The following is a 17220-nucleotide window of genomic DNA, read 5'->3' as shown; positions in this document are numbered from 1 at the left end:
ATCTCTGAACACAGCTACACGTAAAACCTGAAGTTTGGAACAATGCCCCCTCCACTTGGGAAACAGAGCCCCACTTTAGCATATAGTTAAAAGTCAAGAAATAGGCTGAAAAATGAGCAAACAACAGAAAAAATTCTGATCATAGAAAGTAACTATGGCAAGGTAGACCAAAACACACAGTCAGAAGAAGACAACAAAGTCAAAATTCCTGCATCCAAAGCCTCAGTGAAAAATATTCATTGGTCTCTGGTCATGAAAGAGCTGAAAAAGGATTTTTTAAATCAAGTAAAGAGAGATAGAGGAAAAATTGGGAAGAGAAACAAGAGTGCAAGAAAATCATGCAAAAAGAGTCAACAGCTTGGTAAAGGAAGTACAAAAAAAAAAGTACTGAAGAAAATAACACGTTAAAAAACAGGATAGGCCAAATGGTAAAAGAGGCACAAAAATCCAATGAAGAGAAGAATGCCTTGAAAAGCAAAATTGGCCAAATGGAAAAGGATACATAAAAATTCACTGAAGGGAACTCCTTAAAAAGTAGAATTGACCAAATGGAAAAGGAGGTACAAAAGCTCACTAAAGAAAGTAATTCCTTGAAAGTTAGAATTGGAGAAGTGGGAAGTAATGACTTTAGGAGACATTAAGAAATAATCAAACAATCAAAAGAATAAAAAAAAAATAGAAGAAAATGTGAAATATCTCATTGGAAAAACAACTGACCTGGAAAATAGATCCAGGAGAGATCAGTTAAGAATTATTGCACTACCTCAAAATCATGATTAAAAAATGAGGCTTGACATCGTCTTTCAAGAAATTATCAAGGAAAACTGTCATGATATTCTAGAACTAGAGGGTACAATAGAAATTGAAAAAATCCACCAATCACCTCCTGAAAGAAAAATCCCCAAATGAAAACTCACAGGGACATTATAGCCAAATTCCAGACCTCCCAGATCAGGGAGAAAATACTGCAAGCAGCCAAAAAGAAATGATTCAGATATCATGGAGCCATAGTCAGGATAACACAAGATTTAGCATCTTCTACATTAAAGGATCAGAGACCTTGGAATATGATATTCCAGAAGGCAAAAGAGCTAGGATTACAACCAAAAATCACCTACTCAGCAAAACTGAGTATAATCTGTCAGGGGAAAATGGACATTCAATGAAATAGAGGGCTTTCAAACATTCCTGATGGAAAGACCAGAGTTGACTAGAAAATTTGACATTCAAATACAAAATGCAAAAGAAGCAATAAAAAGGTAAACAGGAAAGAGAAATTAAAGGGATTTGATAAGGTTAAACTGTTTCTATTCGTACATGGGAAAATTATATGTATAATACCTAAAAACTTTCTCATTATTAGGACAGTCAGAAGGAGTATACATAGACAGAAGCAGAGGTGTGAGTTGTACGTGATGGTATGATTATCTAAAAAAATTAAGGGATGATGAAAAATGCACTGGGAGAAGGGGAAAAGGAGAGGGATGGGATGAATGGGATGAATTATCTGACATAAAAGAGGCCTGAAAAATTTTACAGGGGAGGGGAATATGGGGGAAACAGGGAGGGAAGCATATAAACCTTACTCTTATTGAAATTGGCTCAAAGAGGAAATAATATACACACTTAGTAGGGTGCAGAAATCTGTCTTACCACACAGGAAAGTAGGAAGGGAAGGGGATAAGAGAAGGGTGGGGGAGCTGATGTAAGGGAGGGCAGTTTGCAGGAGGTAAATGTCAAAAGCAAAACACCTGAGAATGGACAGGGTGAAAGGAGAGAGAGAGAGCGAGAGTAGGATAAATGGAAAAATTGGATGGAAGGAAACACACAGTTGGTAATCATTACTATGAAAATAATTTTTATAATGAGTTTCTCTGATAAAAACTTCATTTCTTAAACATATAGAAAACTGAGTCAAATTTATAGAAATAGAAGCCATTCCTCAGTTGATAAATGGTCAAAGTATATGAACAGGCAGTTTTCAGACAAAGTAATCAAAGCTATTTATAGTCACATACCTACTCAATGGGGGGAGGGAGAGAATTTGAAACTTGAAATTTTTTTTAAAATGTTAAAATTATTTTATATGTAATTGAGAAAAATAAAATATTAAATAAGATTTTTAAAAGCCACGTTCTTTTGGGAAATCTTGAATCACATGGTTTTGTTTTGTTTTTTCCCCTTTTATAGGATTGGCTTGTAAAGAAAAATTTATATTTGCAACAACTTCAAAGGATTAAAAAGAATGAAGCTGAAAATTTAAGAATACAAAATGAACAGGTATCTAGAAAAATGTATAATGAAAGAAATAATGTAAATGTAAATTTTATAATTATAATAATTAAATCAACTTGTGAAAAGTATCCAGTTTTATGCATAAGTTATGGATAAAGGCACTACTTTCTATGTGCTTAGAGATGTGTTGAATACCTCTGCTATAATGTTAAACTTGGACAGTATTAGTTCTAAGAATAAAATCAGCTACTTTAACTTCCCATCATTTAATAAAACATTTTCCCAATTCATCATAAGGCTTTATGTGCTTATCACTAAGGGCAGATTACATGATTGAGATTTGACGTTTGTTTTATTGAAGTACTTAAGTGCTTTTTGGATCACCTCTAGAACTATGCTTAAGTTGTAAAACAGCAGAGTTCAGTATTTTGTAGAGTCGCCCTCAAAAAGGCAGGTCTACTTTAGAGGTTTCAATCCACATCTATGGGTTCTTGTTGATGTGCGCCATTGTAGTTGTTCTAGAAGACTTTTGTTGTTTAGTCATTTTCAGTCGTTTCTGACTCTTTGTGACCCCATTTGGGGTTTTCTTGGCAGAGATACTGGAGTGGTTTGCCATTTCCTTCTCCATCCAGCTCATTTAACAGATGAGGAAACTGAGGCAAGCAGGATTAAGTGACTTGCCTAGGGTCACACAGCTAGTAAGTGTCTGAGGCCAGATTTGAACTCAGGAAGATGGGTCTTCCTGATTCCAGGTGCTCTCTGTACTGTGCCACCTGGCTGCCCTTCTAGAAGACTAGCACACTGAAAATAGCTGCAAATTGATTGCCTCTCCAAGGTACTCTAGAAAGTTCCACATTATTCCCTTCCTTTCATGGAATATAAGCCCTAACAGATGAGTGCACCTGAGCAAGCGCAATGTTCAAACATTTGTTAGGTGCGTAAACTCTAGTCCACTGTAATACAACAAGTTAATAAGTCCTGCATTTTTTTTCTATTTGAGGTCGAGACTATTAAGTAGCAGAAAAACATCTAGGCAGGCATGAAGTTGTTAGAAGTAGGATAACTGAGGTCAGTCTGGGAGGAAATTTCTGGGCTGAGGGGAGCAGCTAGAAGCCAGGTCAAGATCAAGGTTGAGTGAAGTTTGGGAATGAAGTAACAAGACTAGAGTTTGAACACACTCAAACAAATTGTAGATCAGAACCAAGAAAGTAATCTGGAATTAGGACAAAAGTCATTAAGACATAAGATCAGGGAGGCAAACTTCCCTGGTAGGGAATGGGGAGGACACAGAAAGGAAAGTAGGAAGTATAAACCAGCAGTGTGGACATCATTGGGTCAGGCGTCCACTGAACTCCATTGTGGGTGGCAAAGGACCACCACAAGGAGTCAGGGTATAAGAAGCCAGGACCCAAGCAAAGAGAGTAGCAGTATGACATAGGATAAAAGCTAGGTAAAAACTGACAACAGACACGGGATATTCAGGAACAGAATCAGTCCAGGGAACTTTATATAATCTTCCTATGATGGGTGTTAGGTTCTGTCTTGCTTAAGTCTCATAGGTAGAATGACATAGCTCAATTGGGAAAATGTACTTAGTACCAAATACCAGATTGTATGAAGATAACTTCCTGGAAAATGGTTTTCATTTCAACACTCCACAGACCATACCTCAAAATCTGTACCATGTCACACAAATTTTAATTACCCTCTTTTATTTGGACCCTATTTTGTGCCTGACTTACACAATAGTTATTAAACCAATAATTTAGCATTCAGTCAGTTGTGATGAACATGATATTAAAATGCTCCCAGTATGTCACAGCAAATAGAGAAGCTTAATTTCATATGAAGGTAAATGAAGTAACATCATTTTTTTGTATCCACTTACTTAAGTGTTTATCAGCATGGCTAAATAGCTTAGTCACTTAGACTTCCTAGTTACCTTCTTAGCAGTGAGATTGCACATAATGCTTTTGCTCCTCACTCCCATATGTACATAGGTATATTGCCATTGTCATAAACTATACCCACTGACCTCTTTTATTATTTATTCAATATTTTCAAATATTATTTAGCATGCTACTTACTATTTATTTCAACAGAAATTCAGGGCTCCCATAATTGAGATCAAGTTCAGTTTGGTCTTTGGAACATTTTTTTATGCTGTTAAGAAGTATGTCAAGCTATAAAACATACAGATCACTTCTCTAGTAATTGACTTGCCATAGTCATTTAAAATTAATTCCTTATTTAAAAAAATTGTAAGTATGACAAATGATAAAAGTCATATAAAATGTATACATTTATCTCACCCCAATCACTTCCTTTCCTCTCTCCCTTCCTTCTTCCCCCCCCCCCCCAAAAAAAGAAAGGAACCAAGAAAGAAGAAGCATTAGCATCTTTTGAAGCCTGGAAAGCCATGAAAGAAAAGGAAGCAAAGAAAATGGCTGCAAAAAAGAAACTTGAGGAGAAAAAAATGAGGCGAATTGAACAGGAGAATGCTGAGAAGAAGGGAGAAGCACAAAAAGTAATGAAAAAATTATCTTTCATGAGATTCAATTTTAGTCAGACTTTATCAAAATTAATGATTAAAACTTGTTATCACACCACAATTGTGTTTTAGCACATAGAATACATTTTGGGAAATAAAGACTAGGAAAAAGTAAGCTATGTCATGTTCAAGGAGTAAGGAAATATTTCTAATCTTTTTAGGCTTTTGAAAAATGGAAAGAGAAAAAATTGAAATATCTTAAAGAGAAAAACAAAAAGGAGAAAGAATATGAAAGAGCAAAGAAAAGGAAAGAGGAAGAATATCATGCTGAAAAGATAAAAGACAATTTATCAGCACTTGAAAGATGGTAAAGTCAATGATTAAATATTTTAATAGCTTTAAAATATTTTAATATTTCAAGAATCTATGATCTTTTCATTTGACAGTACTTCCTCCACTGATGTGGATTCCAGTCCCTCTCTGTCTCTTGATTGACCTTCAAGGGTAACTGACACCAAAAATTGAATCACACTAAAGCCAGTCTAGTAAGAATCTTCTTTACATTGCACTGCTCGTAGATCCCATAGATAAAACCTTACAAAGAGATGCAAGGAAACTCTTGAGATCTTTTAATTCCAACCCTTTCATTTGATAAAGGAGGAAATTTGTTCAAATGACTTGGTGGGTCAAATAGGTAACAACTAGGAGAGGTGAAATTCACACTCAAGTCCTCCGACTTCTGCTGGGTCTTTCTTCTGCACTACGCACATAAAAGAGCTTCCCTTCTGGTGTAGCTTTTGAGAACTTGTCATCCCCATACCATAATGTGGCATCAGAGGGGGTCTTTGATGAAAAGCTAAGTTTTAAAACTCCTAGGTAATAAATTGATGTAGTATCATGTTGTGAGAAGAGCACCACATTTAGAGTCAAGCACATTTGGCGCGTATCCTGGCTGGGAGGTTTACTCTCTATCTGGTCTTGGCCAGACCAGTTAATCTCTCACAGGTTTACTTTTTTCATCTGTAAGACTTTTAGTATTAATTCTTACAATACCTAATTCCCATACAGTGGTGTTTTGAAGAAAACATTTTATAACTCTTAAAGCACGATGAAGAGGCAGCTCAGTGGCGCAGTGGATAAAGCACCGGCCCTGAAGTCAGGAGGACCTGAGTTCAAATTCGGCCTCAGACCAAACACTTGACACTTACTAGCTGTGTGACCTTGGGCAAGTCACTTAACCCCAACTGCCTGAAAAAAAAAGCACAATGAAAATGATGAGGTATTACTATTTCAAAGTTTAATAGGTTTTGTTATAAATTCTTGATTTCAAACAACTTCATTAAACATGTATCTATGTGTATGTGTGTATATACATTCTGTAAATATATGACAAGGCAAATGAAAAGCAAGGAAAAATGTACTTTGGAAATTCTTGTATTCTCCTTGTAATATTTCATTCTTTTATCCTATAATAATAGGTATGAGCAGAAGGACTTTCTCATCAAGCAGAAGATGAAACAGAAAATAAATGAAAGAAAAAAGCAAGAAATAAGAAGAGCTGAAAAAGAAGATAAAGATAAATTGGCTGTTAGTGAATATGAAAGGTGGCTGGTATGTATTCTTTAATATACTTCTGTTTTGTTTTTTTAATAAGCACATTTCTCAACTTATCACTTATAATCATGTATCATGTCAAGTTAATAAGCAAGTGAATTTATTAATAAGCATTATTTTTTCTAGCATTGTAATTGGTATTTTGGAATGTGCAGCTTTACTTAACGAGTATTTGCCTCCTATGCATTTCTACATTTATTAAGCACTTAACTATATTTATGTGCAGTTCTAGGGTGGGATGAGGTGTGGGGTGGGATTTAATATGATGGGGTCTTAGGTGAGCTTGCATTCTACCTCAGTTGGAGGGTAGGGGCTGAGACATCTACAAAGATAATAGGGTTATGTGACTAGAGTATATTGGAGCCAAAAACCAACCATCCAGGCTAAGTGTTCTCAAGAAATTTGAGAAGGAGAAAAAAAAAATATGGATTATGTTACAACATACAAGCAGTTCCCATGTGTTCCCTCGGGGAACACAAAGATGAATAAGGGACAGTATGGTTGCTGGGCTCAGGACAGGCATCATCATAGAGAGCTGACACTTGAGCTAGGGCTTAAAAGATAAGTAGGCCTTTGACATAGATTGAGGGAACTGGAGTTGAAGTTGAAGGCCCAGGATGAGCAAAGGTACACTCCACAAGGGGAGTCCACTTTGTTTGGCAAGCAGTAGAGCCTAAGAGTACAAAAGTAGGTTGGAGCCAGATCACAGCCTTTTTTGGGTGCCAGTCTAAGAAATTTGTACCATTTGGTACTTGAGAAGCTAGAACAAGAAGTCAAAGACTGCTCCAGGCTTTTGGGCCTAGATGGTGATCAAGATGATGGCAATGGCAATAATATCAATGGAAACTCAGAAAATTTGAAGTAGAGAGACTGAGGGGGAAGATATGTCCAGATTAAGATATGTTGGGTCAGGGACACAAAATACAGCTATCCAGGAGTCAAGCTCAGGAAGAGAGGTTGGAGCTAAGGATATGGATTGGGGAGTAATCGACACAGATGTTGAAGCCAAAGGAATAGGAGAGGGGTTTTTTTTGGTTTTTTAGTTTTTAATGGCATAAGGAATGAGTGTAAAAAGAAAGGAAAAAGAACCACCAATAACAGCAACATAAAAAATACTTATATTGAAGAGATAGGAAAAAGAGACAGAGATTATTCAAAAAAATAGTAATAGTAAAGAATATTTAGAGCTAGAAGAGATCTTAAAGACCATCTGTTATTTTAAAATTAAGAGTAGGGAAGTGCCATGCTCATGGGCACATGTAAGTAAACCAGAGGCACGATCTGAATTCAGGTTCTTTAACTGCAAATCCAATGTTTGATCACCTCTACTGTTAGCAATAATATTAACTCTAATGGAACATTGAATCTTCTAATCTGGGGTTAGGGCCAGGAAAGTTCAGGGTAACTGAAACTAAGGAAACAGTTTCACGTAAACTGTGATCAGTAGTATCAGATGATGCAGGGATATTGAGATGGATAAGTATGTTGAAAAAGCCATTGGATATTCTGATGTGGAAGGTTGTTACCCTTGAAGATAGCAATTCCAATAGAGTGCTGGAATAGGAATGCTAGTGATAGAAGCCAGATTGCAAAGGATTGATGAGTGAGTGGGTTGTGAGGAATTGTAACTAGCCAGTGGAGACTCTTGTAGACTATGCCATAAGGCAGTTCAGTTTGAAAGAAGATGATGTTAGCTTGATGAATTTAGGGAAGAATGTTTTAGGATAAGTGACACTTTTGCATAGTTGTAGGTAGAGGGGAAAGAAGAACCTGTGGAGAGAAGATTGAATATTTGTGGGAGGGTAAGAATAATTAATGAAGTAGGGTGCTTTAGTCCCATTTCAATCATTTCAACCATTTCTTCCTGGATTTCCCATCACATCAATCTAAATATGTCTAAAACTAAACATCTTTCCTATCTCTGTGAATAGTAGCAACCATCTTCTCAATCACTTAGTTTCAAGACCACAGAATTGTTTTAAAATTTATTCCATACTCCTTATTGCTAAATCTAATCAGTTTTAAAATACCATCAGCAATTTCTTCAAAATAGATTCTTTTTTTCATCAAAATTTAAACCTCATTCTTCTTTCTAGAACTTGTTTTTTAGAACTTCATTCTAAATGTTCTTCCCCTTTCATTCTTTTATCCAAACTTTTAAATTAATATTCCAAAAAGGCAACTTTGATACTACCCTGCACAAAATCTGCAGTGGTTTCCCATTTGATTTTGAAGTAAAGTATAAACTCCTTAGTTTGAGATTCAGAGTCCATTGTGCTCCAGAAAAATAAGCCCTTTTGAGATTAATCTTCCACTACTCTGATCAAAGATACTTATATTCCTGCTGAACTGGTCTGTTCACTATCCTTCTGACCTACTGTGTGCTTTACCCTGTCAGTACTTTGTTCATGCTACCTTGAGTACCTCCCCACCATCTCTCCAGATCCAATTTCTGTATATCCTACAGGGACCAGGTCAATGGTCTCCTCTTTTGTGAAGCTGTCACCTCTGATTATCCTAACAAATTTTATTGTTGTTCAGTCATTTTTAGTTATGTCTGACTCTTCATGATCACATTTAGGGTTTTCTTGGCAAAGATACTAGAGTGGTTTACCATTTTCTTCTCCAGCTCATTTATAGTTGAGGAAGCTGAGGGAAATACGGTTAAATGACTTGCCTGGCATCACAAAGCTAGTAAGTGTCTGAGACCAGATTTGAACTCAGGAAGAGTAGTCCTCCTGACTCCAGGCAGGGCACTCTATTTACTGTGCCACCTAGCTGCCCTATCCTAACCAAAGCGACTTTTATTCCTTCTGAATTCCTGAAGCATTTAGCACTCACACCATGGGCAACCATGATCCCATTAGCACTGAGCACAGTGCCTTATACCTAGTAGATATCTCATGTATGGCTGTTGAGTTAAATTGAATTACTAAACTGTAAGCTCCTGCAGGGCAAGTCTTATTTCTTATGCATCTTTGCATTCCTACATCAGATAGTTAGAAAATGTCTTCATGGAAGAATGGGAATTTAAACAGTACTTTGAGTGATAGATAGGATTGGGGTAAGCACAGAAGAAAGAAAAGGAAATTATATTATATTATATAAATTATAAATTATATTATATTATATTCAGAGAACAGTATGAATGCAAGGACAAAGTCAGCACCTGCTGTTGTGTTTGTGAGGGGATCGCCTTTGGGAAAGGAGAGATAGTATTGAAGGAAGGGTCCAGGATGCCATCATCCCTCCAGGCACCAGGATCACACCACGGAGGCCATCCCCAGCTCCCCAGTCTTATTCCCACCACATACCGAGTCAGTTTCCTAATCTTGTTTCTTTACAACCTGTCTTGTCCCCATCCCTGCCCTCACTCAGCCACCACTCTTATTTAGGCTTTTATTCTCTCACCTGAATTTTATTTCAGTTTATATTTTATTCAGAATTTTATTTCTCCTAATTGGTCTCCCTGCCTCAAATATCTCCTCATTCCATATATCCTTCATACAGTTTCCAAAGTAGTTTTTTTTTTCCTAAAGCACACATCTGAAGCCATTCCTTATACAATAAAGTCCAATTGCTCCCTCAAGGATTAAACATAAATTCCTCCATTTGACATTTAAAGATCTTCATAATCTTCCCCAAACCTCCCTTTCTAGCCTTCCTGAATTTTCCTTCCTTTTCATGCATTATGCTGCCCAGGCAAACTGAACTTAGTGTTCCTAACATGCCATGCTCATTTTGCTTACATGGACCTCTCTACCAGCTGAATGCACTCCCCTGCTTCCTTCAATATTCAGTTAAGGACTGTCCTATTCAGGAGGACTTTCCTCATCCCCACAGTTCCTGGTGCCTTCCTTCCCTGAAAATCAGCTGCATTTACATAGTCATATACTGTCTAATAAGAATTTGTAAATAAAGAATGTAAGCAGTTCTTCTATACCTGCCTTATTATATTACTATCTCACTTATCCACAGGAGCTCTTCCAAACCTTTTCATCCCTTTTCAAACCTCTTATGGCTTCCCATCCCTCCACCCAAGCTGAGAACTTTGTCTTATGATTTACAGAAAAAAATTGAGGCCATTCACCATGAAACTCCTCTTCTCCCTTCTTCCCCATCTCATGTCATCCCTACACCTTCAGTCACTATCTCCTGTCTCACATGATGAGTTAGCCTTACTCTTTACCAAAGTCAACCCCTCTGCCTGCTCATGATCTCATTCCGTCCCATCTCTTCCAACATATTGCCCCTTCTGTTATTTATTTTCAATCTATCCTGTATAATGGCTCATTCCCTACTGCCTACAGATATATTCATGTTTTCCTTATCCTGAAAAGGAAAACTTTCATCTGATCCTTCCATCTCTGCTAACTAGCATCCTATATCTCTTCTGCCTTTTGTAACTAAACTCCTTGAAAAGGTTGTCTACAATAGGTGCTTCTGCTGTCTCTTTTCTCACTGTCTTCTTAACCCCGGTCTGTTTGGCTTCTGACTTTATCATTCCACCAAAAGTGCTCTCTCCAAAGTTACCAGATCTCTTAGTTGTGCAATCCTTCCTTATTCTTCTCAACCTCTCTGCAGCAATCACTCTTTCCTCTCTAGGTTTTCAGGACATCACTCCTAGTTCTCCTCCTGACCATCCCTTCTCAGTTTCCTTTGCTGAATCCCCATCTAGATCACACCATCTTAAGAACCTAGGAGCCATTCTTGACTCTTCACTATCTCCCACCGTCCTTATCTAGTATATTGCCAAGGCCTGTCCATTTCACCTTTGCAATATCTCTCGTATGCATTCCCTTCTTTCTTTTGACACTGCTACTGCTCTGGTTCAGGCCCTCATCACCTCATACTTGGATTACTGCAATAGCCTGCTGGTGGGTCTGCCTGCCTCGAGTCTCTCCCCTTTCCAATCCATCCTCCATTCACCTGCTAAAGTGATTGCCCTGAAGCACAGGTCCAACCACATCACTTCCCCTCCCCACTCAAAAATTCCAGTCATTCCCCATCATTTCCAGAATCTAATACAAAACGCTTTGTTTGAGATTCAGAGCCCTTCCTCTTGTCTTTCCAGTCTTCTCAGACCTTACTCCCCATCATGTCTTCTTTGATCCAATGACCCTGACCTCCTGGCTGTTCTACAAACAAGACACTCTAACTCTTGGCTCCAGGTATTTTCTCTGGTTGCCCCCCATGCCTGGAACACTGTCCTCCACTGTGACCTCTCTGGCTTCCTTTAACTAAAATCCTGCCTTCCGAAGCCTCCTCTAACTCATCTTAATTCTAGTGCTTTCCTTTTCTTAATTATTTCCTATTTATCCTGAATATAGCTTGTTTGTACATATTTGTTTGTTTATTGTCTCCCCCGTTAGATTTTGAGCTCCTTGAGGGCAGGGGTTGTCTTTTGCCTCTTTTTGTTATCCCCATTGTTTAGCACAGTACCTGGCACATAGTAGGTGTTTATTAAATGTGAAGATTTAGGAGTCATCTGCATAAGATAATAGAAGCTGTGAAAATTCAGGAATTCACCTCAGGAAATTGGTGGTGTAGGAAACAGAGCAGAGGACCAATGGCAGAGTTTTGGGGAAAGCTCCCAGTTAGAAGTTAGGAAGATGAGAAAGTACCGTTAAATATATAGAAGTTACTGTAGAAATGTAGAAGAGATCCAGAATCAGTAGTCCTCGAAAGAAAATTGAATAATTTGGTCATAGCATATGGAAGGGATTGTAGAGAGCATCAAGTCCAACCCTCTTATTTTATGGATGAGATCCAGAAGAGATAAATAATTTTATCAAGGTTACTCTGAAAGTAATTAGCAGAGCCAAGATGGAAGTATAGACCTTCTGAATGCTAATCCATTGCTTTTTCTAGTATACTACGTTGTTTTTCTTATGTAACCAGTTGATTAGTTCATCCATCACCTTCAAAACATCTATTTGTAATTATATACTATTGCTATTTTCATTACTCATTGTTCTCTTGAAAATGACCAGATGGTAGAAACAAAATACTTTTTTATTGTGCTGTGTCTAAGTCTTACATAAAAACAGCTTGCAATATTACTGTGCAGTAAAGATGTAGGGAGTTTGAATACTTATTTTCATTTGGGGATATATCAAGGGCTTTTTAGGAAGATAGCTTTTTGGTTTTTAATGTGAAGGAGGGATGTCTTTTGAAAAATCTTCACTTAGAGCAAACTTCAATAAATGTAAAAAGTATTTCAGCTCTTGCATAAAACAGCTTATACTACAATTGTCAGCACTGTAAGATAATAGAAGGCAGGAAGAGCTATAAAGTAATACTCTTAAGGACAGGTGGCAAATACCATCCTGGCAGAAGTGTCTTGAGAAAGCTATTGACCTGCAGAAAAGCATTAGATTATATCAATATAACAAAAATAATAGCTGCCATTTTTATATATAGCACTTTGTTTTGCATAGATCCCATTTTATCCTCACAACAAGCCTGAGAGGTGGGTGCTATTATTATTCTCATTTCACAGATGAGGAAACTGAGGCAGGCAGAGGTTAACTGACTTACCCAGAATCATACAGCTTAGTAAGTAGCTTAGGCCAGATTTGAATTCAGGTTTTCCTTACTCTAGACCCAGCACTCGGCTGTACCACCTTGCTGCTTATAGAAGTAAAGGATTATGTAATTTATTCAGGATCACATAGGTAGTAAGTAGCCAAGGCAAGTAAAATGGACAAGAGATCTAAAAAGTATCCACACAAAAACATGTAGCGTTAACAAAAACACAGGATTAATCACCTCCAAGCCAGCTATAGAAAGACTAACACTTCCTTGTCAAAATGGAAAAAAAGATTAATAGAATTTCTGAGAGCACATGATAAACAAGTTAAAGTCTTACAGAAATACTTTTTGGAACAAGCATATATTACTTTGCCAAACAATAATGAAAACTGACAATACTGTATTTGTTAACAATATTGTATTTGCATTTGTTTTGTATTGTATTGTATTGTATTTGTTAACTATAACTGAAACATGTTTAACCCCAGACAAAGCTTGTGAAACAGCTGATATCCAAATGAAGAATCAAAGAGTCCTCTTATAATATTCATATAAACTCAGCCAATATTCTGACATATGTCAAACAAATGGCTGTTATTTTTTTTTATTTTTTATTCATTTTGAACTTAAATACAAAAAGACAAAAAGGAAAAAAAACATTACCATCTACCATCTACACAGCACAACATAAAGAGAGAATTCAATATAAAACCATGCATTTCTATTTCAGATTGTTTACTTTTTTTTAAACTATGTAAATAAATACTACCCATTGTTTTCAAAGCTACCCTGCTTTTCTATGCTTCCTTCCCAGTTTTCTTTTGTTCTCTGCTATGCAATTTTAATTTTTTTTTTACTCCCCCCTTCCCCTACCTTAAAGAAGGCTGCAATTAAAACCATACTTTGAATATTTCCATTTATCAGTTCTTTCTCTGGAGGTAGATAACATTTTCCTTTATAGGTCCTTTGTAGTTGGTTTGAGTATTTATGATAGTCAAGATGAATTAGTCATTCAAAGTTGTTCTTAGGACAAAATTTCTTTTACTATGTACATCATTCACTTGGTATTGCTCATTTCACTTTTCATTGTTTCATGCAAGTCTTTTCATGTTTTTCTAAACTCAACCAGTTCATTGTTTCTTATAGCACAGTAGTATTCCATCATAATCATATACCACAACTCGTTTAGCCATTCCCCAGTTGAAGGGCAACTATCATTTTAGCCACTCCAATAGATGCAAGTTGATATATCAAAGTTGTTTTAATGTGTATTTCTCTAACTAATGATGATTTAGCATTTTTTCATATGACTATATATAGTTTTGATTTCTTCATAAAAAAGTTGCCTGTTCATATCCGTTGACCACTTATCAATTGGGGAATGAGTCATATTCTTATAAATTTAACAAAGTTCTTTACATATTTCAGATATGAGACCTTTGTGTGAGAAACTGTCTAAATTTTTTTTCTGGGTTTTCTGCTTTCCTGCGAATCTTGGCTACATTGGTTTTTATTTGTACAAAAACTTTTTAATGAGTGAAAAATTATTACACCTCTCTTTCTCTTGTTTATACATAAATTATTCTCCTATCCCTGTCTGATAGGTAATATGTTCCGTGTTCTTCTAATTTTTTTTTATGATATCTTTCTTTCTATCTAGATGTTATATCCATTTTGACCTTGTCTTGGTGAATGGTTTAAGATACTGATCCATGCCTGATTTCTGCCAGACTGCTTTCTAGCTTTCCCAGCAATTTTTACCAAATTCTTATCCTTCAGATTAAAAACCTTTATATTTATCAAACAGAAGCTTACTATAATAATTTATTACTGTGTATTATATATTTACTCTCTTCACCACTGATCTCCTTTCTATTTCTTTGCCAGTACCAGATAGCTTTGATAATTACTACCTTATAATATAGTTTAAGATCTCATGTTGCTAAATTTCCCTCCTTTACATTTTTCATTAGTTTCTTTGAAATTATTGACCTTTTGTTCTTCCAAGTGAATCTTGTTATTTGTTATTATTTTCCTTTTTTTTATTAATTTATTTTTAGTTTTCAACATTCACTTCCACGAGATTTTGAATTCCAGATTTTCTCCCCATCTCGTCCGTCCTCCCACCCCAAGATGACATGCATTCTAATTTTCCCCTAATCTGCCCTCCCTTCTATCTCTCCCCCGCCTTTTCTCATCCCCTTCTCCTTCCGTTTTCCTGTAGGGAAGGATAGATTTCTATACCTCATTGCCTGTATATCTTATTTCCCAGTTGCATGTGAAAACATTTGTTTTTAAAACTTTGGATTCCAAATTTTCTCCCTTCCTCCCTCCCCACCCACCTTCACTGAAAAGTCAAGCAACTCAATATAGGTTATACATGTGTAGTCGTGCAAAACACTTCCATAGTAGTCATGTTGTGAAAAACTAAGTATATTTCCCTTCAGCCTGTCCTGTTCCCCGTTTATTCTGTTCTCTGTTTTGACCCTGTCCCTCCTTAGATTGATTAATCGATCAATCTATCTATCTATCTATATATATGTATATATATATGTATATGTGTGTGTGTGGTGTGTGTGTGCATATATATATATGTGTGTGTGTGTGTGTGTATATATATATATATATGTGTGTGTGTGTGTGTGTGTGTGTATATATATATATATATATATATATATATATATATATACACACACATATACTTTTTTTTCCCTCCAACTACCCTAATACTGACAAAGGTCTCATGACTTACAAATACCATTTTCCTATCCATGCAGGAATGTAAATAGTTCAACCTTAATAAGTCCTTTATGATTTCTCTTTCCTGTTTACCTCTTCATGTTTCTCTTGAGTCTTTTATTTGAAAGTCAAATTTTCTTTTCAGCTCTGGTCTTTTCAGCAAGAATGCTTGAAAGTCCTCTATTTCACTGAATGCCCATTTTTTCCCCTGAAGGATTTATACTCAGTTTTGCAGGGTAGGGGATTTTTGGCTATAATCCTATCCCCTTTGCTCTCCGGAATATTATATTCCATGCCCTGTGGTCCCTTAATGTAGAAGCTGCTAAATATTGTGTTATCCTGATTGTATTTCCACAATATTTGAATTGTTTCTTTCTGGCTGCTTGCAGTATTTTCTCCTTGACCTGGGAACTCAGGAATTTGGCTACAATATTCCTAGGAGTATTCCTTTGGGGACCTCTTTCAGGAGGTGATTGGTGGATTCTTTCAATTTCTGTTTTGCCCTCTGGTTCCAAAATATCTGGGCAGTTTTCCTTGATAATTTCTTGAAAGATGATGTCTAAGCTCTTTTTTCGATCATGGCTTTCAGATAGTCCAGTAATTTTTAAATTCTCTCTCTTGCATCTATTTTCCATGTCTGTTGTTTTTCCAGTGAGATATTTCACATTGTTTTCTATTTTTTCATTCTTTTGGTTTTGTTTTACAGTGTCTTGATTTCTCAATAAAGTCACTAGCTTCCAATTGCTCCGTTCCAATTTTTAAGGAAGTATTTTCTTCAGTAAACTTTTGGACTTTTTCCATTTGGACAATTTTGCTTTTGAAGGCATTCTTCTCCTCATTGGCTTTTTGGACCTCTTTTCCATTTGGGTTAGGCTATTTTTAAAGGTGTTATTTTCTTCAGTATTTTTTGGGGTCTCCTTTAGCAAGCTATTGACTTGTTTTTCATGATTTTCTTCCATCACTCTCATTTGTCTTCCCAGTTTTTCCTCCACTTCTCTTAACTTTCTTCTCAAAATCCTTTTTCAGCTCTTCCATGGCCTGGGACCAGTTCATATTTTTCTTGGAAGCTTTGGATGTAGGAGCTTTGACTTTGTTGTCTTCTTCTGGTTGTATATTTCAATCTTCTTGTCACCAAAGAAAGATTCTATGGTCTGACTTTTTTTGTGAGGTTTGCTCATGATCCCAGCCAATTACTTGAGTTATAAACTCTTTGTTAAGGTAGGGTTGTGCTTCCAGTGTGGAGAATACTGTCCTAAGCTTTGCTGGTTTTGTGCAGCTGTTTTCAGAGATACTTCTAGGCACCTGTAAATTTTCAGTTCTTCCAAGGTGGTATGAAAAGGGACGAGGTGCTTAGTTCTTTCCTGGCCTGTGATCTGATGACCACAAGAACTCTTTTCTGCCTTGGAACCAGGAGGAGGATTTCCTCTCCACCACTACTACAAGCTCCACCACACCAGCACTCATCCTCACCCCAGGATCACCACCCAGAACTGTGACCCAGATCTAAGCACGGGCAAAGCATGAGAATCCTGCCTCAGCCCCGGCAAAGCATGAGAATCCTGCCTCAGCCCCAGCAAAGAGATCCCAGCAATCCCCCTCTGATCAGC

The 17220-nt window shown here is 36.7% G+C and overlaps 1 protein-coding gene across 3 annotated transcripts in view; it reads left to right on the top strand.

Moving 5' to 3' along the window:
* Positions 1-17220, top strand: part of MAP9 (microtubule associated protein 9) — an 80689-nt gene that overhangs the window by 30553 nt on the left and 32916 nt on the right. For all 3 annotated transcript variants that reach the window (XM_027866949.1, XM_027866947.1, XM_027866946.1), the window contains exons 10-13: positions 2191-2280; positions 4604-4762; positions 4948-5093; positions 6205-6337. In XM_027866949.1, the coding sequence (XP_027722750.1) occupies positions 2191-2280; positions 4604-4762; positions 4948-5093; positions 6205-6337 (528 nt within the window). The remainder of the gene's footprint in view (positions 1-2190; positions 2281-4603; positions 4763-4947; positions 5094-6204; positions 6338-17220) is intronic.

The sequence above is a fragment of the Vombatus ursinus genome, unplaced genomic scaffold, assembly GCF_900497805.2.
Source record: "Vombatus ursinus unplaced genomic scaffold, bare-nosed wombat genome assembly UNPS02014784.1, whole genome shotgun sequence".
NCBI lineage: Eukaryota > Metazoa > Chordata > Mammalia > Diprotodontia > Vombatidae > Vombatus > Vombatus ursinus.
The sequence above is the reverse complement of the archived record's forward strand: the minus strand, read 5'-3'. Positions and strand labels throughout refer to the sequence as shown.